Here is a 22,095-nt window from a genome sequence, read left to right as displayed (position 1 = left end):
TTTCTTTGTGATTTTACTTCCATGTTTCTCCACGTTTTGTCTTTCCAAGTGACTGCACACTCCCTGGAGGCTGGGACCATGTTATAAACCACCTGGGTGTCAGGAGACCTCTTGGTTAAAAATTCTTGTTGTGGCCTTAAGCTTGTTGCCTTTCCCCTGGTTTCGGCACCCATAGACTAAAATCTGGGCTTCTCAGGTGGTGATAGTGGTAAAGAACCTACTTGTCAATGCAGGAGACACAGGTTCAATCCCTGGCCTGGGAAGGTCCCCTGGAGGAGGACATGGCAACCCACTCCAGTATTCTTGCCTGGGAAATCCCATGGACAGAGGAGCCTCAAGGGCTTCAGTCTATAGGGTCTCAAAGAGTTGGCCATGACTGAAGTGGCTTAGCACGCACACAGCCCAGAATCTCAAGCTTCCCTGGTGGCTCAGACAGTAAAGAATCTGCCTTCAATGCAGAAGTCCTGGGTTCATTTCCCAGGTTGGAAAGATCCCCTGGAGAAAGGAATGGCAACCAACTCGTGTCCTTGCCTGGAAAATTCCACATACAGAGAAGCCTGGTGGGCTACAGTCCTTGGGGTCACAAAGGGTCAGACACAACTGAGTGACTAACATTTTTACTTCTTTCTTCAGACTAAGATCCTAATTGCTATGGCCCGTACAGGCATGCTATTTTGTGATTCTGATTCTAAGCATGCTTGTTATTTAATTAACCTGCCTGTTGCAAGAACTAAAGGAGGAGGGACCCAGGAAACTCATCTCTTAGAGGTACAGAGAAGTTAGTTTCTTGTGATTACATGAGTCAGAATCATTTAACAAAGGGGCAAGACTCCAGGGGCTTCAGTTCAGTTCAGTCAGTCATGTCCAACTCTTTGTGACCCCATGGACTGCAGCAAGCCAGGCCTCCCTGTCCATCGCCAACTCCCGGAATTTACTCAAACTCTTGCATCCATTGAGTCAGTGATGCCATCCAGCCATCTCATCCTCTGTCGAACCCTTCTCCTCCTGCCTTCAATCTTTCCCACCAGCAGAGTCTTTTCCAAGGAGTCAGTTCTTTGTATCAGCTGGCCAAACTATTGGAGTTTCAGCTTCAGCATCAGTCCTTCCAATGAATATTCACGACTGATTTCCTTTAGGATGGACTGGTTGGATCTCCTTGCACTCCAAGGGACCCTCAAGAGTCTGCTCTAATACCACAGTTCAAAAGCATCAATTCTTTGGTGCTCAGTTTTCGTTATAGTCCAACTCTCACATCCATACATGACTACTATAAAAACCATAGCCTTGACTAGATGGACCTTTGTTGGCAAAGTAATGTCTCTGCTTTTTAATATGCTATCTAGGTTGGTCGTAACTTTCCTTCCAAGGAGCAAGTGTCTTTTAATTTCATGGCTGCAGTCACTTTCCACAGTGATTTTGGAGTTCATAAAGTCTGTCACTGTTTCCATTGTCCAGAGTCTTAGGGTTAAGATAGTTCTCTATGGGTTCCAAACCCCATTGAGTGCTCTTCCTAGACTCCAAGACCCTCCTGCTTTAGCGCCTGCCTTTCTAGAAGGCCATTTCCTTAGTGATGCTGAAGCCTTTCCTCCTTCAGTGAAGGTGCCTGACCCTGGAGACTGTGTTGCCAGTATCCACCAGGTCTCGGCAGCTGTGTGCCTTTGAGAAGCCTCCTGCCACTGCTTTGAGGGATTGGAGGAACGTGGTCTTTCCATGTGGTTACAGTACATTGGGTAGACCATGCTTTGTGTCTTATATGGGAGGGATTATAGCATTCCTTAGCCTCTTATTGAGAACCCTGAACCCAATCACCGAATGGTCTCTCTGATGGCACACACCTCAAACCTGGGTACATGTGTAAACTGTGCTCTTTTGGTTCCAGGAAACAGGGACTCACTCAAGCCAGGCCAAGTGTGATGGGTGATATAGGAGAAGAGGCAGAGACCTTATTAGGAAGTGGTTATAAAAGAGATGGAATCTTCTAGAAATCAAGCTGGTGGTGGCAGGGCATTCTAGTTAAAATCCTTGTCCAGGGATCTCATTGTGGTGCCATTAATGACATCCAGCTTCTCCCCAGGGGATCAGCTTCTCTCTGCATCGCTTTCCTTTTCTTTCCGTATCCCAATTCTCTTAGTGTTTTCCAAACATACCTCTGATAAAACATATAGTTTCTAGAAGGCACAGAGTGAACATTTTTATTATGAATGATGACTCTCTATTTTTATTTATGTTGGAAGAACTATATCTTGAAAGTGAGTTGATTTAAAGAAAACTGGTACATAATGTCAGAGAAGGCAATAGCAACCCACTCCAGTACTCTTACCTGGAAAATCCCATGGATAGAGGAGGCTGGGTAGGCTGCAGTCCATGGGGTCACGAAGAGTTGGACATGACTGAGCAACTTCACTTTCACTTTTCACTTTCATGCATTGGAGAAGGAAATGGCAACCCACTCCAGTACTCTTGCCTGGAGAATCCCGGGGACGGCTGAGCCTGGTGGGCTGCCGTCTATGGGGTTGCAGAGCCAGACATGACTGACGCGACTTAGCAGCAGCAGCAGCAGTACATAAATGTTCAATGTATGATGAGATAGCAGAATCATGAAAGTGGATTACAAATCACTGAAACTGGAGAAACACTGGACTGGCTGGTTGTCTCCAAATGTCACTGTAAATCCCCAGAACACAAGATTCTAGTGGCCCAACTCATCATTGTCTCTCTCAGGCAGCACTTTGCCCTGGGGTCCTGTGTCCATCCTTAGACAAATCAGGGAGGTAGGTCATGTGGTATGAGATGTGGCTGCCCAAGGTCTGACTCCTCCATCGGGGCTGGGACAAAGCAGTTTTTTTTTTTTTTTTTTTGAATTCTGTGTGCAGGTGCAGTTTGATGTGTTATTATGGCCCCTGGTTTTCCACTGTAACTTGAACTGCTGCTATTCTGGAGTTTCTGAGGTGGGTGTGTGTATCCCCCCACTCCCCGCCCCCGACACCTCTACTCTGAGGAGTAGTTATGAGATAGAATGTGATTGCTAATACCAACGTGCTTTGAAAATCCTAAGCGCCTCACAAATGCCGGATGTTATTACCATATTTAAGAAATATACTACTCTGAGTGACACAGAGAGGCAAATGAACCCATATTTCAAAGGAAATAGCTCATTTTTCCCCCCAAAAAGAGGTGATTGAACTCGCACCAAGCAGTTGTAAGAGCTCAGATTAGTTGGCCACATCTTGGCTGTGTGACCCTGGACAAGTCCCTGCATCAGCTTTCTTGTTTCTACTGATCTTCTTTCCCTCCGGGTGGGGTCAGAGGCAGAAGCCTGCCCTCTACCCTCTGCCCCCGTGCCCTGGGTGACGGTAGCCTAGTTTCTTCACCTCAGTCCCTTCCTGGATCAACGAGGTGATCCTTACCATCCTCCATCCTTCCAGCTCCTAAGCTGATTCTAACCAACCCCTCTCTCCAAGTCCACCCTTCAACCACTACTCTGGTCCTTAGAAACTTTTCCTCTCAAAACCTTACAACCGAGAGAAAAGCATCAGACACCCTGTTTTAAAAGTTATGCATTTGTGAAAAGCTGTGCTCCAGTCACGCTTTGGTAATAAAAATTCTGTATTCCCTCTGCCGCAGCTTAACTGTTTAGAGACGTTTGCCTTTTACCTGTTATTGATTGTCAATTGGCTGCAGTTACTCTTTGATCTTCTCTTTTGTTTGAACTTGAATGCCACCCATACTGTCTGCCCCAGCCTCCTCTCTCTCTATTAAACAGTAATGATGTGTAAACAAACTCGGAGGCCCCTGGGGAGCCAAGCAGCCCTGGGGCCAGCCTCCCTCGGGCCTGTGAATTGTCATTCCTGAAGCTGTCTGTTTTGTAAGTTCTTCTGCCAAGTGTCTATGGGAGCAGAGGGATCATTTTCCTCCCTTTCAAAGAGCAGGGTGAGCGGAGGCCTTGAGCTGGTGAGTCCTTTAAAGTCATCTTCAAAGGAAACCTGAGCTGCAAGGCCGGCCATGTGGCTGGCAGAGGGGCAATGTGACTTTCTGAGGTTCTCTCAGGAGCCTTGGGGGGTCAGCTCCCGCAGGCTTCCCAGCACGTGCGTGGAGCCTGCTGCAGAGGCACTGCCAAGGGCCACCACCATCCAGACAGTGGCCTGAGGGCCCAGGGAAGGCTCTGCCTCACGTCCCCGCCCCCCTACCGCCACCGCCACCCAGGAACGGGCCAGGGCGGTGAGGACTTTCTCCTCTGGGCAGGCGGCCATGACCACACTTGTCCTCACCATTCTTAGTTCCTGTCAGTCAAACTTGGTTCCTGAGGGGGGTTGAGGTAAAATAAAACCGGTGCCAAAGCAAGCCAGGTGGATCATGGAATCGTAAACAATCTAGTTAATCCGATTCCCTTGGGGTGGGTGGGAAAGGGACTCAGAGGGGTAATGGTTGTCAGGAAGAGGCGGCTGACTTCCCCCCCAGAGTTCTTGGTGCAAAGGACGCTTCTGCAGGAATGGGGTTTGGCTTGGCCTATAGGGATTCATAAAGCTTCTATAGATGTCTATAGATGTCTACCCATCACCTAGCAGGCAGCAAAAATCCTCCAAGGGCACCAAGGGTGAGGAAGGCAAGAGTCGAAGCTGAGGCTTCCCATACTGTCCCTGGACCCCAGGAGAGAGAAACTATTTATGAAGCCAGGAGGCAAGATAGGCCTTCTCACTGCACAGAATGAGCAAACTCTCTAAGACCCAGAGGAGGAAAGGACCCACACATTGGTCTCAGAAGGGCTACAACTGAGGTCATTCATTTTAAGTTCAGCCTAGAGCTCTGAGTGAAAAACAAAGTGAATGCAGACAGTTAAAAAAAAAAAAAAAAAAAAAAAAACAGAAAAAGGAGGGAACCAGCCAGAGATAAGAGGCAAGAGGTCCATTCAAGATCCCCAACCTGGGCGCCACATGAGCAGAATCTGGCATCTGCGGTCCATCCTTCTGCCAAGAGCTGAAGGTGGGCCCTGCCCAGCAACCAGATGCAAACCCCAGCCTCAGTCTTTCCCTGCCCTCCATGAGCACTGCCCACCCAGGTGAAGAGCTGGGGAACCAGACCCATTCAAGTCCTGACTCCAGCACAAGGAAAAAAATCCAGAACAAACCGATTTGACTTTTCAACATTTTATTCTTGTATTTGTACAGCTATATGTTACAACGCGGTAATGCAGTTTAGACACAGCCAAACCCTGTCTCCGGAGTAGTTATAACACAAGCATGACGCAGAATGTGATGAGACAAACATTCCCAAAGAGAGCTTAGTTAGTGACAACTCCAAGTCCCTGTGTCTGCCTACACTTCCAAAAGGGATGGCGCGGTCGTCCCCTGTTGAAAACTTCCATGAAAAAAGGCACCGTAGGACACGTTGTACAGGTATATACAAACCGATAACTAGAACAAAACTACACGTTTTTTCCTTCCGCAGCTTTTTTTGTTCTTTTTGTTTAATACACACTTTGTAAATTGTAAACCTTCACTTGCAAAAAAATACAAATACACTGAGGCATTTTAGACAAAATATTTTCTTACTTATACAGATGCAATACTTAAAATAGTCTCTTAAGTGCTCTTTCTCAATAAAGATTCTCAGATCCGTGTCTGCCTGCAGATACAAAATCGAGCCTTTAACGCAGTTTTATATTTTTAATATATCTTTTTTAAGTTTATATATATTTATTTTATATATATATATTTATATATTTACAGCTCTGCCATATATTCCTTCACCTTTGGTTAAAAAAATTAAAGCCCTCTCTTTGATAACATACCGACGTCTCTTCTTTTAAAAGAATGCACATTTACATACAAAAGAAACATCTGATCCCACAAAACATATACATTCCTCATTTTGCAGACTAAGTCAAGTCAGAACTTTTGCGTACTTCCCCCGCTTTGATATATAAAATGATTTTGCTTTTTGCTGACATGGTTCGCCGTACACATAGGAGAAGAAGCAATATTATTTTCTTAAAGTTTTACGGCAGTGGGGGAAGGGGAGCTGCCTTGGCGCCCCGTCCCCCGCCCCTCCCCCCACCCCGCCCCCGCCAGCTAGGATTTGCACTAGTGGATGAAAGAGGCACTACATCACGGGATGAACATTGTAAAGTGTTACAGTATCCTTTGGGTAGATTCCGAAAAGGGGCTCGAATGGAAAGCATCAACACTCCATGCTTCAGCAGGCTTTGGGGAGCTCCGGCGGCAGATCAGTGGCGGACACGCGGTATTGCACCTTGGTGTTGGTGATGGCGCCGTGCTTCTGGCGCAAGTGAAGACGGAGCTGACTTTTGTGACGGAAATGCAGGTTACACTTCTCGCACTGGAGGAGAACCAGAGGCAAACTGTTAAGTCATCCACTCAGGAAACGTGTCATTACTCAAGGACCTTGAGAAGGAGATTCTCCCTTCCAGGGATGGGGCAGTTCTTCCCTTCCCTCCTGTGGGCAGGTGAGAGCCCCCAGAAATGCTGGCTTCTGCTAAGGGACAAGTACACTTTTTGTGCAAATGTCTCTTCCCTGCTTTCCAAAGTCTTGGTCACGCTCTTCCCCTGCTTGAGATTCATTTCCCTGCTCTAACTCAACAAATTCAACTCTAAACCAAAAATGCAGTTCAGATGCAAACTCTTCTAATTTTTAAAGTTTTCCTGAATCTTTCTAAGGTGAAAATAGTTCCCTTTCCTTTGACCTCTGTAAGATTTCCAGCCTTGCCACTTAATGCCAAAAAGCCTTGGCATCCCAAAAATTACCATCCTTCTCAGATGCAGAATGCTTTGACAATGATGACTACTTCTCACTAAACTTTGTAATCTTCCCAGTACCTGTAAATATACCTCTTAGGCAATTATGCAGTACATCTGAATATATTTGGACAAATGGATTAGAACAGTCTGAATTTTGCAAATGAAAATTCTGGAAATCTCAGATATGCTTTTAAAAGGCAGTTATATTCCTTTAACTTAGTGTATGTATCTTAGAGGGCTTCCCAGGTGGCACTAGTGGTAAAGATTCCACGTGCCAGTACAAGAGACTTTGGTTCAATTCCTGGGTCAGGAAGATCCCCTGGAGGTGGGCATGGCAACCCACTCATTTTCTTGTCTGGAAAATCCCAAGGACAGAGAAGCCTAGCAGACTACAGTCCATAGGGTCACAAGCAGTCGGACACAACTGAAGTGACGGAGCACATCTGCACACATAGACCTCAGATCAGCTAACAAGCCATTAGCAAGTGAAGCTGTTTCTTGTTTTGATTCCAAGAATGGGTGATAATAATTTTAGTGGAAAAGTTCTTTAAAAATAAAGTGGATGACTAAATGTAATGTGGTACCCTGATATAATCCTGAAACAGAAAAATGTTTTAGGCCAAAACTGCTGCTGCTGCTAAGCTGTTTCTGTCGTGTCCGACTCTTTGTGACCCTAGTCCACCAGGCTCCTCTGTCCATGGGATTCTCCAGGCAAGAATACTGGAGTGGGTTGTCATGCCCTCCTCCAGGGGATCTTCCTGACCCAGGGACTGAACTTGCCTTTCCTGCATTGGCAGGAGGATTCTTTACCACTAGCACCACCTGGGGAGCCCAAGTAAAAACTAAGAAAGTAAAAATAAAGTATGGATTCTAGTTAATAATAACATACCCAGTATGGATTCATTAGTTGTGGTTAATGTACCCTAGTTATAAGATTTAATAACGGGAAATTACGTACATATGGTGTCTCAGTGCTATCTTTGCGACTTTTCTACAAATCTAAAACTATTCTCTAATAAAACTATAATAAAATACATTCATATAGAGAATATGTCTTAAAGCAAAAATGGAAATAAACTTAGAAAAAAATAAAACAGGTGTGCAGTGAGTATAAAGAGCCCCAGTCTTGGGAGACAAGGGCCCCTCATACCTGTGCGACCCACTGCCATGTGCCCTGAGCATGGCATTTCTCTCTGAGCCTTGGCTTTCTTTCCTGCAAGGGACTGAGTCAGTACACTCTGAAGGTCACTCAACTCTGATATCCTGTGTATCTAAATGTCCAGCAAATAATTATAACAGCAAATACGTACTGGACTCTTACTATGCGGCAAGCACTGTTCTGAACACTGCCGGGAATCCATTAATTTAACATAACTGTGTGAAGTGAGCACTATTATCAGGCTCAGATGAGGAAATTAAGGTACTGAGAAGATAATTAATTTGCCCAAGAACAAAATCAGGTGAGAAGATATTCACTCAAGGAGTGATAAACAAGTGAATGAAAATAACCACCTTCTCAGGTTAACATTTTGATATGGGTTAACCATTCCTTTATTCAGCCTTGTGTCCATCACTACCTACAGAGATGTCATAAATTCAGCAAAGCCAGCCTCACCTATAACAGTAGTTTCTACACTTGTAGGACATGGGATTCTTTTCTTCAAATTAAATGGAAACTGGAAAGGGAAACAGGCTGCTATATCATTCCAGTCCTGCCCTGCAGGGTTTCAGAACCTCAGTGACTGAAACAGCAGTTGGAAACCTGCTCATCTACCTCATTCTCACCATTTCATAGAGAAAGACTACGGCCCAGTGAGAGGGTCAGGGTTTGCCCACAGCTTTAAAAAGGGTCATTGCCAAAGTCCAAATAAGAATGCAGATATCTCAGCTCCCTGGCCAGTATCTTTCCACTTTACAGCAGAGATCAGCAAGCTGTTTCTGTAAAGAGCCAGACAGTAAATATTTCACACTTGGTGGGCCTGACATGCTCTGACATAACTACTCAGCTCTGCACTGTAGCCTGAACACAGCCAGAGACATACGTCAACAAGTGAGCCTAGCTGTGTGCCAACAAAACCTTCTTTATGGACGCTGAAATTTAAATTTTATATAATTTGCATGTCATAAAATATTATTGATATTTTTAGCCATGTAAAAGTATAAAAACCATTATTAGCTCGTGGGATTTCAAAAATTAACCCATAAGCCATAGTTAGTCAAGACTCCACTCTAGAACACTGATTCCAGTGGCCCGATCATGGCCTCTTGCTTCTGGTCATTTGCAGCTGTCTTTTCTCTAGTTTTTTCCCCCTTTTATCACCACCTTTCTCTGGTTCCCCTCCTAGTCTGTGACTGCTTCTTTTCAAACACTTTAGCTCGTCTGAAGTAGACATCTAGCCCAGTTTAGGGACAGCTGGAAGCACTCAGTAAGTGTTTGTAGAAGGAATGAATGACTCTGATGTCTATGTAACCATAGTCCAGACCTCTTTCTTAAGGCCTGGATTACCTAGCCCAATACCCTCAACTTTAAAGATGAGCAAGCTAAGACTGATGCTGAAGCTGAAGCTCCGATACTTTGGCCGTTTGGTGTGGAGAGCTTACTCACTGCAAAAGACCCTGATGCTGGGAAAGACTGAAAGCAAAAGAAGGGGGCGTCAGAGGATGCTAAGGTTAGATAGCGTCACTGACTCAATGAACGTGAATTTGAGCTAACTCTGGGATATAGTGAAGAACAGGGAAGCCTGGCATGCTTCAGTCTATGGGGTCACAAAGAGCTGGACATGACTCAGCAACTGCACAACAACAATCACAAACTAAGACTCAGGCCAACCTCAAGCTGGTTGTCTTTGAAAATCAGACTGAAATCTGGTTTTAGGACCATGAGAGTTCAGTGGTCATCCCACTGCATGCCTGAGATTGAAGCGAACAGTCCTGTGGCCCCAGCCCTCCACCTCCCCGCCCCTCCCAGGCCAGCCAGTGGCCACAAGAGGCTCACGTACATGGTAAGGTTTCTCTCCTGTGTGGATTCGCAGGTGGCTCTTCAGAGTCTGAAGGTGCCGGAATCGGGTGCCACAGATTTCACAGGGATAGGGCTTCTCACCAGTGTGGATGAGCACATGGGCACGGAGGTGGGCCACCTGCATGGAAGAACGAAGAGCAAACAAACTGAGAGGCTTGGTTGAGGTGGGCTGCAGACCCCCTGAAGCCTCTTATCAGCACACTGGGTTGGGGGTCCTTGGCCCATGCCCCCTGCTCACCTGGACAAATCTGGCTCCGCACGTTTCGCATTTGTAGGGCTTCTCTCCAGAGTGAATTCGGGTGTGGGTTTTCAGGTTGGCCGGTCGGTTGAACTGGGCCCCGCAAATATTACAACGATAGGGTTTCTCACCTGTTGCAGAGAGAATAGGAAAGCCATAATCAGAGAAAGTTCCCACAGTCCCTGAGCCCTGGATTGCAAAGCAATTGGCCCTTCCTTGTGCCACTTCGGCTTTCCTTCCCTTGGAAGGGGTCAGAGAGAGGTGTCAGGGACCTGCCACCCCTACCTGCTACCCCTCTCTCACACACACATCAGCACACCTCACCCATGACCGGGGTCAAGAAGCAGGTGGTGACATGGAGGAGGAGAGATAATGTCAGGCATGGGTCAGGGAGGAACTGAGGTCCCAGGAACCAGCTTTATCATCAGGATGATCTAACTTCAGGATGTGGATATGTTACTTGCCTTCTCTGGGCCTCAGTTTCCCTCTCTGGCGCCCGAGGGATGAGTTGAGATGACCCAGGAAGGCTCTGCTAGCTCTTCCCTTGGGTAAGGCGGATTCAGTCAACCCATTCCTCAGAGAGGTAACACTCAGGCTGCTCTAGTTTCTGTCTTTGAGAAAAAACATGCTTTTCCTTTCTGCTTGCGGCAACTACAGCTGGATTCTATTTGCAAGAGAGCTGGGGCCTGAGTTGGAGTAGATGCTCAGACAGAGGAAACCAATAGAAGGGCCACGTCTTCCTTCATGGAAAGTTTCTGGGATAATGGGCCCATTTAAAATTCCAGGAGAGAGGCAACTTTGGACAACAATCAGGTTACGAGATGCTACCTGGTGAAGGAATGTGAGCTGATAAGGAACAAGCCCTTGGAGAGACTGGAGAGGCTTTAGTGTTTTTCTGGTTTATAAAAACAAACCTGTCTCTGCCTCTCTCAGCCAAGGTTCATCCCCTGTATAGTAAGACGAACACTTCTGACCCCAGTGAAGGTGAAGCAACACAGAGCATCTCAAAGGAAAGACAAAGGGAACACAGAATGGCTGGGTCACTAAGCCGAGACGTGACAGGCCAGGCCTAGACTCAGGCCAGGACAATCCCTGCTTCCTACCTCACCCTACCAGGCCCCAAAGCCCCACGCTGCTTTCCCTAGAATCCTTGCCCTGTTCTGCCCCGGGGAACCCTGGCGAGCTTGGGGATGGGTTACAGAGCCATACCCGTGTGGACGGTCTTGTGGCTGGCGAGGTTGCCTTTGTAGCGGAAGGAGGCCTGGCAGCGGTCACACTTGTAGGGTTTATCACTGTGGGTCTGCAGCGTGTGCCTCTTGAGGGAAGCCTCCTCAGAAAAGCGGCAGTCACACTCATTGCAGAAGAAGGCCCCATTCTCTGTCGGAGGGTGAGGGGAACACCAGGGTCAGCACGTCAAGAAAGGGAGGTGGGGCTCCACGGCCTCTCCTCTGGAGCCACCCCCAGGGCCAAACTGAGCCCCCAGTGCCCCGTCTGCCCATTGTTCATGGGAGCCCAGAGCAAAGGGCCTGTGAGATTTCCCTCTTTCTTAGTGTTTAGGGTCTCAGTCATGGAACCGAGAAAGGAGACAGATTCAAATATTAAGGTAGAAAAGGGAAACTCACACCCAAGGTACCCACATGGCCTGTACCAGCTTACATTCATGCACAGAAGCCCTCAGGTAAGACAGCCTCTGTCTGTGTCTCTATCTTCAAAATCAGGATAATAAACCCCTGTCCTGCCTACCTCACAGAAGCATGTTGTATAACATCAAGCATCACAGGAATGTAAGATACGAATCTCAGAGTCAAAAATACTTTGAGGTCATCGAAGGAGGAATTAACAATGACTGTGGTCACCCTTGTGCCCATCTAGACTTTATGTCTCCCAAGCACTTCTGAGATAGGGAGACAAAAGATGATGGTGGGAGTAGAAACAGAGGCCCAGAGAAAAAGAACTGGAGTGTAGAGCGAACAGCCAGGGAGCCAGGATGGGACAGTCCCTCCCTGCTCTCCCAACTATTGGCCCATGGCCCTGTGCCAAGCCTCTCAGTGTAAGGAACTCATCTTTTTCTTTTGTCTTAACAATTTGGAAATGACATATCATGGTGACTTTACCCCTAAAAGAAGTATTGCTGGGCTACCCTACTGGAGCCAGAGCTGGGGGAAGAGGGGAAAACTGGGGGTGTCAATCACAAACTATCCAAAAATGTCAATTAACAATCTGTTCGGTGAATCAAATTCAGCTAATATTAACTGAGTGCCTACTCCGTGCTAGACTCAGTAGGCCCTGTGGAAAACACAAGCATGAATAAGGCAGATGCTTCTCCTTCTAGAATGTACAGTCTAGCAAGGTGAACTAGTATGCATACAATCAGTTTGGGTCCAGAAGGCCTGAGAAGGCTCTGGAAGCTAGTGGTAGCCAGCCCCATTGCTAGTTTTGCTGGAAGGAAGCTGAGAGAGCTGTGTGATCCTTCTCTATTCCCCAAGAATAACTCAGATTCTTCATCCCTTGCTTTGGTCAGTCTCATTCCCTACATAAGGTCTCCAAGAGTGGGAATCTGGGCTGGTGAGTTAAATGCCAATGGACTTCCAATGAGGGGCTCCTTCCAATCAGTGAATAGACACACAAACCTCTGGAGCAGAGGCCAGGGCAGGGAAGGGACTCACCGCAGCTGGAATCTGAGTACTCAGACTGGGTCTCTCCCAGCTCCTCGGGGAACGTGGGGCCAGCGGCATGCAGGCACATCTCTGCGTGCTGCGGGGACTGCGAGCCGCAGGACGTGCACTTGGGGGGGTGCAGGTATAGCGGCGAGTGGCTCTCGCTGCTGCTTCGGGGGGAGCCAGTCAGGGACCTGTGGGCAGGAGGAAAGGGCCTCAGCAGATGGAGCAGGGCAGAGTCTCCACTTGGCCTCCATGCATCCCTCTTCCCTGTGCTCAGGGCAGCCCAGAGGCCACTTGAGATCAGGAACCACAGAGTTACTCATCCCCAAGCCTCCCTTCAAACAGCGGACATACCAAGATCACGGATGGGGGTCACATGGAGCCCAAACCTCACTCCCAGGCTCAGTTCCCTCCCCTCGGTGCTGCTGTCCATGGCCATCCTCCGTCCAAGACAGCAGGAGGATGCCCCGTGCCATACTGAGACCAAGACCTCAAGAGCTTGGGATTCTTGCTCATCTACCATGGAGGGGAAATTCTCTCTCTCACTATGAAAATATACTGAAGCTTAAGGACCTTCCTTACTTAGGCTAATTCAGTCAATAGGCTTTAGCCCACACTTCCAGTACATTCAGCATGTCAGACAAGAGAACACAACCTCTGCATCCATCAGAAGTGAGTCCAGAACCCTGCTCAGGTAAGCCCTGGCCCCAAGTCCCGACTGCCTCTGAAATCACCTGTTGACGATGTTGTTGAGCCGGCTGGCCTGTGGGATGGTGGAGTCTTCTGCACTGGTGCTGAGCTTAATTGGGGACTGGAGATCAAGGGTATCGGGCTCCATGGGTGGCTGGCAGGCTGGCGGGGCAGCATAGGCTCGAGGGGAAAGGCGGCCCAGCTCTGCCTGCTCAGGCCCCTCCGGTTTGGCGTTCTGGTTGAGACTGTTGAGCACGATGAACTTGTACTTCTTCCAGTTGCAGGCTTTGGGGTCAGTGGGGCTCTTGGCCGGCGGGGACCCAGAGGTCTGGAGGATGCAGGCGTTCTTGCTGCTACAGGACTCCGTGGGTGAGTTGGGCTGGCAGTCAGACTTCTGGGGACTTTGTGGGCTAACCAGACCCTTCCTGTTCAGGGGTGCATTGGGGGGTTCGAAATGCAGGGCAATCTCATCTTCCGAGGAGGGCCGCTCTTCCTCCTTGCCGGCCTTGTCACAGGGGAAGTACGGGGCACTCCGGGCTGAGGGTGCAGCAGGCTTGGGGCCCTCGGCCACACTGTAGTGCATGTCACTCCGCGCCTCCTCAGGAGCCGCCTCCTTGGGCGAGTAGATGGTGCTGTGGCACACTCCGGGGGAGATCTCCATGGCTGGCCGACTGTACTCACTGGGCACTGGCCTGGCACTGTCGCAGGGGAGGGCCCGATCCTTGGGGAAGGGGTTGGCTATAGGCATTCGGGCATCCCGGAGCTCCTCATCAGAGAAAAGGAAGCTGCTGACTGGAAGGTGGCCATACACAGGGTATGAGGCTGGTGGTGTGGACAGGCCATTGTACAAGCTGGGGGCAAAGGCTCTGCTCTCACATCCAGGGGCATTCCTCAGTGGCAGGCTGTTCTCCACCACCTCCCGGCCCCGATAGGCCATGATGTCCTGGGGCATCAGCATGCGGCTGTTGAGGAAGTCTTCACGGGGAGGCTTGATGGCAGGAACCATCTCTGCTTCACTGCAGGAGGGAAACAGAGAGAAGACCCCGGCCTCCTAATCAGAACCTTCCAAGTGACACTGGCCTATGAAACCCACACAGGCGTGGGGGTCAGCTAGACATAGGCAAAGTGGCCCTGGACTACGGAAACACTTGCAGTTACAAGGCAGTTCTGCTAAAAGTCTAGCAATCTAGCCCAGAGAAGCTAAGTGAATTAGCCACAGAATCAGTGCCTGTTCAGGTGTGATTTTGTGTAAGTCCCATATGTTTGTATACATGTGAATCTCTAATTATTCTGCTATTATAAAATGGAAAGCTTTTGGAGCCCTTATCTCATTTCATCACTACAGAATCCTGCAAGGAAGGTTGAGAAGGCATTATTGTTTCCGTTTTACACATGTGAAACCTGAGCATCAGGGATGAAGTTTAGCATGAGTATAGCATGAGTATAGCATGCTGGTGTCACATGTTTGAAGGGTCATTGTCAAACTGGTGCTTGTGAAGAAGGAACTCACCCTGTGAGATGCCTGGAGTCATAGGGAAGTTTCCTTTTGGAGAAGAGGCAGCAGGTGCCAGGGTGGGAAGCCCTGGCTCTGCAGCAACAGAACCTGGTTTCTAGTCCCCGTGGTGCCACTCAGCAGCTCCGTGACCTGGAGCTAGTTACTGAAGGCTCCCAGCACAAGGCTGGACCCAGGGAAAGCACTTATAAATGATCTTGCCACCATGATCACCCACAGGAGACAAAGAGTTCAAGCTGCCTGTACTTGAAGGGACATTACGTGGGCGAAAAGTGGGCCAGCTCTGTCTGATTGCAGTTAACAGAGATAGAACCAAGGAATGAAGGTTAAAGGAGCCAGATTTCAACTTTCAAACTGTCCACGGTAGAACTGCGTGGTTCTGGGAACAATGAGTTCCTTGCTCCTGGAGATGTTCAAACAGAGGCTGGAAACCTTTCTGTTGGAGAAGGGCTACGATCACCCTAGAGAAGCTGAATCAAACGATTCTACAGAAGTCAAGGCCTAAGTGTCTGTTACACTTAGCAAAGCTCTTCACTTTTTTGGCTCTCAGGTTTCTCATCTTTCAGTGACTGTCCTATCTCACCAGATCCCAGGTAAGGGGTTAGACCCAGTGAACCCAATGTAATTCAGTAAACATTCTCTCGTTTAGGAGCAGAGTGACATAAGAGATGAGTATAGCAGCCCACAATCCGGTGGGGGAACTAAGTATGTAAATAGTTACAATGGAAGCCTAAAGGAGAACAAAAACACGCGTGCAAATAGTGAAAGAGAAGCAAAGTCTAACAGGAATACAAAGGGCTCTGGGAAACAACTGAAAAGCTGCGGAAAGAGCAAAGTGATTATTGCACAATGAAGAAGCTGGCATCCGGGCATGCCCGGTCAACAGGATGGGTGGGAGGAAAGGGTCAATCAAGTGAATGGAAGGAAGCAAGAAGTGGGGATGCACATGACATATCTGAATAGCAGGAGTGTGCAAAAGCAATGGAAAGTAGGCTGTGGCGTATCACAGAGGATTATTTTTTCTACATTCATGCACTATCAAGGGTCACTGATCTTTTGTGATCCCCTCCATCTCCAAGGCCTCCATCCGGGTGGCAGCTCACCTGGCCTTGATGAACTTCCGGCAAGTGTCCACAACATGCTCCATCTGAAGGTACATAGCTGTGGCCATCACGGCCATGATGTTGCCCTCCCGCAGATTGAGCCGAGATGTGTACATGAAGTCCAGGAGGATGCAGAACCCCTCCGGGTTGATCTCAGGATCCAGATTGATCACACTGAGGTTGCATTTCAACTGGTCTGTGAAGATGCTGTAGAACAGGCCACTGTAAAACAAAGGAATGTCTCACTATAGTAGACATCAATTACAGAAACTGTCATCAATTGTGGTTAGCAGGGGGCACTAAGCCCCTTTTCCCTGGACCTAGCTCTGGACCTTCCATGCAAGTTAACAATAGCTGCCATTTATGGAGAGTTTACTCAATGCCAGAGAGTCATTAAGCACTTTACGTCTACTCTCCTGTGTTTCTCACAACCTTATAAGATAGATTCTATCCTTCTTTCCGTTTTCAAATGGGGGAACTAAGATCAAAGAGGTCAAGTAATTTTCTCAAAGTCACAGAACCTGTATTCCTTTTGGTCTTCATTGCACAGATTACCAGAGTTAAATTTAGCACTCATTTGCAGTAACTATTTTTAGTTTACTTCTTTGCAATAAGCATTTCCTTTCTTGCTCCACCACATTATCCTTATTCTAAAACTCTTATTGCATTTTTTAGAAGCAAATTGGGTATTGATGACAAACAAATAAAATGATACCTATATCTATAGTTTACTGATTTTCTAAAAGTCCATCAAAGGTCAATACTCCCAGGAGAGCCAAGTCAGTGTCAAGCTATACCTCCTGGTACCATGATGTCAGGTTCAGGAAAGAGCATGCAGGGAGAGGCCAGAATTCTGGACTGTCATCTGGATTCTACTCTTCCTGAGCATGTTGCCAGAAATGAGCTAGACTTACTAGACTTTAGTAAGTAACTATGAAACTTTGGGTAAGGGACTTCACTTCTCTGTGCCTTGGTTTCCTTATCTGCAAAGCAGGAATGACAATGTCTCCCTTACACAGTTGTGGCAAGAATGAAAATGTAAAGGGGACAAACTGATGCCTGAACACAGTAAGCATTTGGTTAGCGTCATCTATTATTTTAACTCTCTATAAACTTTTCCACTATTTTTTTTTAAAGGCGCTTGTTGTAGATGTTCTGTATGTCCTCTCCTTGCAATCAAGATTCCTGACTCTCATCAGCTCACCTATAAACATCTTCATCTTATCATCTATAACATAGAGCTAATCATGCCATCCATAACACAGGCCACTTTGAAAATCCAGGGAAGTTATGGAATGTAAAACTGCTCTGAACATTTGAAACACTTGACAAATATGAAGAATTAGCCAGCTCACTTTCACCAACTTAGATATTCTCTGAAACACCCACGGAAATATAATCATAGTATAAATAAATACAATCACAGAAAAAAAGAGCGAAAGATCTCAAAGTTAACTTGCTAGAAATATTTAAAAACTCACTTTCACTTTTCATTTTTTTCCCATTGGTTAATTAAAGTCATTCCGTTTGCCCTAAACACATCTCTTCTGGAGACAGCATCTGATTTCTTCTCCCTCTATTCCCACAGAATGGAAACGCTTTCTTTTCTAAAAATGTATTCATTCATTTGCTGCCTGGGAACCCACTCTGCCAGGCCATGTGCTGGGGACCTAGAGAAAAGTGAGATGTGGCCCCAAACACTGCAAGAAGCCCCCACCCTCCACCCTGGCAGCCAGCACCTTTGCTCCCCTTATATCCATCATCTGCCTTCTACTTCCAGACCCCTTACCTGCAGGCCATGAGGACCGTCTTATGGGCTCTAAACTGCTCCCGGCTCACCACTATGACAACATCAGTCAAGATGTCACGGCTCCGGAGGCGATTAAGGTTGAGAAGAACATCACTGGCGTGGCGGGTGAACTGGATACAGCTGTCAGCCGGTGAGGCCATTTTTCTTCACCTGAAAGAAAAGGTCAAAATCCTGTTAGTCCTCCAGAACCTGTTTCCTTCTTACCAGGAGTGTGAGAGCAGGTGGCTCAGCCTGCTCCCTTGTGTTTGCTTTTGAACAATTCATGGCCCACCTCTGGGCATTTCTCTTCACGTCTATACTAGGAGATAATCATCTTTACCTGACTTGTTAATAGAAAACCCTATAGGGGAAAGAGGAAGGGAATGAGTATTTGTCGAACGTTTTTTCCACATACCAAACACGCCGCCAACATTGAGAGGCAGTGAGTGAGTGACAGGGGAGAGAAAGCATGCTTTGAAGGTTAGCACGTGGGCCATACCTTTCACAGGCTGTATAACTTGAAACAGGTTGTTTTACGATGTCTGGGCTTCAGTTTCCCCAAATGGGGAGTACTAATTCCTCTGCAGTGGTAAAACTTAGAGATATGTGCCTGGTCCACACTAGATTCTCAAAAATCATAGCTATTCTCATCAGTATCTCATCTCATCATCCTAGCCACCATCTGTCTCTCCCCTGCTAACCTTCAGAATTGTCAGAATGCAACTGTCAGAACTGCTGGTGCATAGTAGGCAGCAAAATTACTGTGAACGAAGCAACAAGTAAGATCACATGACAGTGTTAAGATAGTCAAATGCAGGGGCAATGGGGGGCGGGTGGTGGGTGTGATGGAGAGGCAATCAGCTGTCCTTTCTCTCATCTAAAGAAAAGTGGCTCCGTTCATAGACACATGCACTGGCAAATTCAAAAGAAACAGTTTGTCCACAAAACTGTAAATCGTATAATTCAATTTACTTACCCAGTGCCTTGATTCACAGTCTAAAATTTTGCTTAAAACCTGCAGGGAAGAGAAAAACCAAGCAGAAATTGATTTAATGAATGTAAGATTGTCCACTATAGTCTTATTTTAGGACACACATATTTAGTTTTACTCTGATAGTTGCAGCCTGCCAGCTGGTGCGGTTTTACCACAAGTGAGCAAACACTTTATCCAGCTCGGCTCTTACAGAAACAACAGGCACCCGAAGCTACGCGACAATAATGTTTTTACCTTGAGTACTCAGAATACAATTTCATACATTAATTACATACATATATACACATTTAATTCCTTTTTCAAAGTAAAAAATGTATGCCATCCAAAGGTAATTGAGTTTATGGGAAAGAAAAAAAATAAGAAAAGTGATTCTTTCAATATTAATGAAATGATCCTTAGGGGCCTAAAAACTCCGGATGCTTTTCAAAACCTGCTAAAATACTATCTTTCAAACTTAGAATGATTCCACAAGACCAACAAGGTCAATATCTCTATCCTTTGTTCACAGAGGACAAAATTGAGTTCAAGTGGCTTGCCCAGGACAAACAGCCAGGCAGTATTTCCTGACTGTCTGAAGCACTTAAGACTAAATAAGGAATCTGCAGAATCCAACCTGAGATGGTTTATCTACTCTTGTTCTTTTTCAGTTTCTAATCCCATCTCTCCTGGGTCTAAGATCAGATATAGTGCCACAAACTTCCAAGTTTGTGCCTCCCCCTGCTGGTGAGAGATTTAACTGTGTGGTTTAGCTGAGAACTGGCCAGCGAGCACTCAAGAAATACGGACCCTCTCCAAATTGGTTTCTCTAAAACAAAATCATTTAAAGTCTAGGTGAAAGACTCACTTATGATCACATGGGCTGCAGAAACAAAACAATATCTGAACCCTCCCCCAACTCGTCTTTTTTAAAATGTAGCTTTTCAGAGCTATTTTCTGGGTAAAGGGGCCGGAGGCCAAGGAGGTCATACTGGGCCACATAAATGGTGATTGACCCAGCCCTAGGTCTTCTGGCTCAAATTCTTGTCCCCTTTCCAAATCAGCCTACGTGCTGTAGAACATGCAAGACAGCACCCTGATGTGGGTGAATCTCATTTCTGAGTTCCTTCCCCCACACAGACACTTTGCCCCCATTCCAGGCTGCTGAGTCTTACCAAATGAGCACTCTAAAATGAGAGGTTTCCTTGAGTCTGTAACCAAACACTCTGACATTTCTCTGTGGTCCCAAGTGCCAGTCACTCAATCTCATAGGCTTCAAGGTTAATGTGTGCATGTGAGTAAGTGGAGGCGGGGAAGGAAACGGGGGAAGAGAGAGGATAGAAAAAGACAAAAGAACCTATTTCCTCCTCTCCCCATCCGAACTTGGATTGGCAAAGAGAGATACATGGAATGGGTCCTAACCAAAGTTCAATGATTGTCTCCTTGGAAAAGGAATACTGCAGACACATGTGAGGTTTGTTTATAAACCTTCTCCTCTTCCCCTATGGAAGAGATCCCTCAACAACACTGGAATACTTAAGGCTCTCCTTTAACCAGCTTCAACCACCCTCTCGCTTGTGGATTTCCAGTCACACAGACTCTAGGAACCACAGGAAGTGGAGATTTGCCATTTCACCTTGACAAGTGGCAATGACTCACTCCTGATGTGGAATGAAACAAACAAACTAAACAAGCCCCCTGGGTCCACTGTCAGTCAGGTTGTTGGCTGGGCACTTTCCACTGTAAACCTCTCGCCTGGCTTGACCAAATAATGCACATACACTAAGGCCCCTCCCCTTATTAAGTGCACTCCTTTCCAAGCTAGCTTTATCTTAGGAACCCCCCAAACCAGTGAGTATGTCAGTCATGGTGGGTGTGGGCAATGATGCCACCCTCTAGATGCTGCAGGTGTGGGAGCACCACTAGCATTTGGTTTGCGTTTCACAGACCACTCAGCTGCTTCTCATCCATTTTTGTGTCTGATCCTTATAATAGCCACCATTTACTGGGAGGAGAGTGAGGCTGCATGAGATAAGTCTTTCCCAGGATCTCAGAACTAATTCCAAGCAAAGCCTGCTAGAAACCCTGCCTACTAGCTTCAGCCATCCCACCAATGTCAGCACAAGACTCCTTCCACAGAAGCAACCAAGAGAGCAGAGGTGTCAAGAAGAAACTGACATCTGCAAGAGTCCAGACCTTTCCCGACACCATCCCAGCCCCAGCCTCAGTAACCACCAAGTGAAAGTTAGACTGGTCTTTTCCATCCCCATACACTTTCTCTCCTTTGGCGCTTTCCCTGTGTAAACGAGGCCCTTGAGAAGGCAGATCCTTTAAAGGGCTTGATGAAAAACGAGGGAATTCCCCTTTAAAAAAAAAAAAAAAGGCAAAGGTAAAGAAGACAACAGAAAGGCAAAGAGAGACAAGAGATGGGAAGGGCTAAGCCAGCCTATATGAAAAGATCCCATCCTTTTCCTCCCACCTCCAGAGGTGGCCCTCTTCTCTTGCTCACACACAAGGGCACACTGCAGCCGGGCAAGCCGGCGCAGATCCGCAGATTGGCCCACCCCCATCACACCGTACCTGTCTGCTAGGGACCGCCCACCCCCGGGCGTGTTGCTTGCACCGCAGCGCGTCCACCTCGAAGCCCCCCGCAGGCGCGGCGGAGCCCGGGCGATAGCCGTGAATTTGGTTACATTCAAGTAAAACTTGTAGTGCACCTCAGTAGCTAACATTATGTGTGCCTTTTTTTTTTTTTTCCTGTTACGCTGTCAAGGCAGGGGGCAGTGAGGGGAATGGCACAGCCCTCTCATTCCCGGAACACAGTCGATCTCAACTCAGCGGATTTCACAGAACACTCTCTGCCTATCGCCGACTCCAACGAGAAGTAACTTTCCAGGAAGCTGCCGGCCCCGACGGCAGCCAGGATCGCTGCCTGCGCCGCTCGGGCCGCCGGGGATTCACCCGGCGAGGGGGGGCCGCCCGGGGAGGCTCGCGGGGAATACGGCGCACTTTCCCCTAAATCCCTCGTCCGCGCCAGGTCCAGGAGTCTATTTAGAGTTCACCTAGTCCAACCCTTCCCCCACAACAATTTTTTAAACAGGGAAAGTCAGGCAAGTTAGTAGCACAGCCGAGTCTGAAAGCCAGGATTTCGCGTTCTATCCCAGGCTTGATTTCAAGTTGCCCCATTACGGCGTTTGTTTGCCTGGTGTCTTTTTCTCTCTTTCTCTTTGCTTGCCCCTCCGCCCCCGTCCCCTCGTTTGAAAGGGATTGGCCGGTCGAGGGCCCCCAAGTCAAAAAGATGGAGTCCCTAGAGCTGGAGTCCCATCCAGCGCGCCCCAGCCGAGCTGAAGGAAAACTA

At 47.4% G+C, this 22,095-nt stretch overlaps 1 protein-coding gene across 2 annotated transcripts; it reads right to left on the bottom strand.

Annotated features, from left to right (window-relative positions):
* Nucleotides 1–5,158: 5,158 nt before the first annotated feature.
* Nucleotides 5,159–21,369, bottom strand: BCL6 (BCL6 transcription repressor). Of its 2 annotated transcripts, none has more exons than XM_068965412.1 (10): nt 21,318–21,369; nt 18,744–18,782; nt 17,768–17,938; nt 15,979–16,200; nt 13,407–14,378; nt 12,679–12,863; nt 11,222–11,389; nt 10,013–10,143; nt 9,755–9,892; nt 5,159–6,336 (listed from the first exon to the last, which is right to left on the bottom strand). In XM_068965412.1, exons 3-10 carry the CDS (start codon nt 17,926–17,928, stop codon nt 6,193–6,195), a joined length of 2,121 nt encoding a protein of 706 aa, XP_068821513.1. In that variant the 5' UTR covers nt 17,929–17,938; nt 18,744–18,782; nt 21,318–21,369; the 3' UTR covers nt 5,159–6,192. The 2 variants fall into 2 exon arrangements, with proteins under 2 accessions (XP_068821513.1, XP_068821507.1); XM_068965406.1 differs by lacking the exon at nt 21,318–21,369 and adding an exon at nt 19,913–20,511.
* Nucleotides 21,370–22,095: the final 726 nt, after the last annotated feature.

Source organism: Capricornis sumatraensis, chromosome 1 (genome assembly GCF_032405125.1).
Source record: "Capricornis sumatraensis isolate serow.1 chromosome 1, serow.2, whole genome shotgun sequence".
In the NCBI taxonomy this organism is placed as follows: Eukaryota; Metazoa; Chordata; class Mammalia; order Artiodactyla; family Bovidae; genus Capricornis; species Capricornis sumatraensis.
The sequence above is the reverse complement of the archived record's forward strand: the minus strand, read 5'-3'. Positions and strand labels throughout refer to the sequence as shown.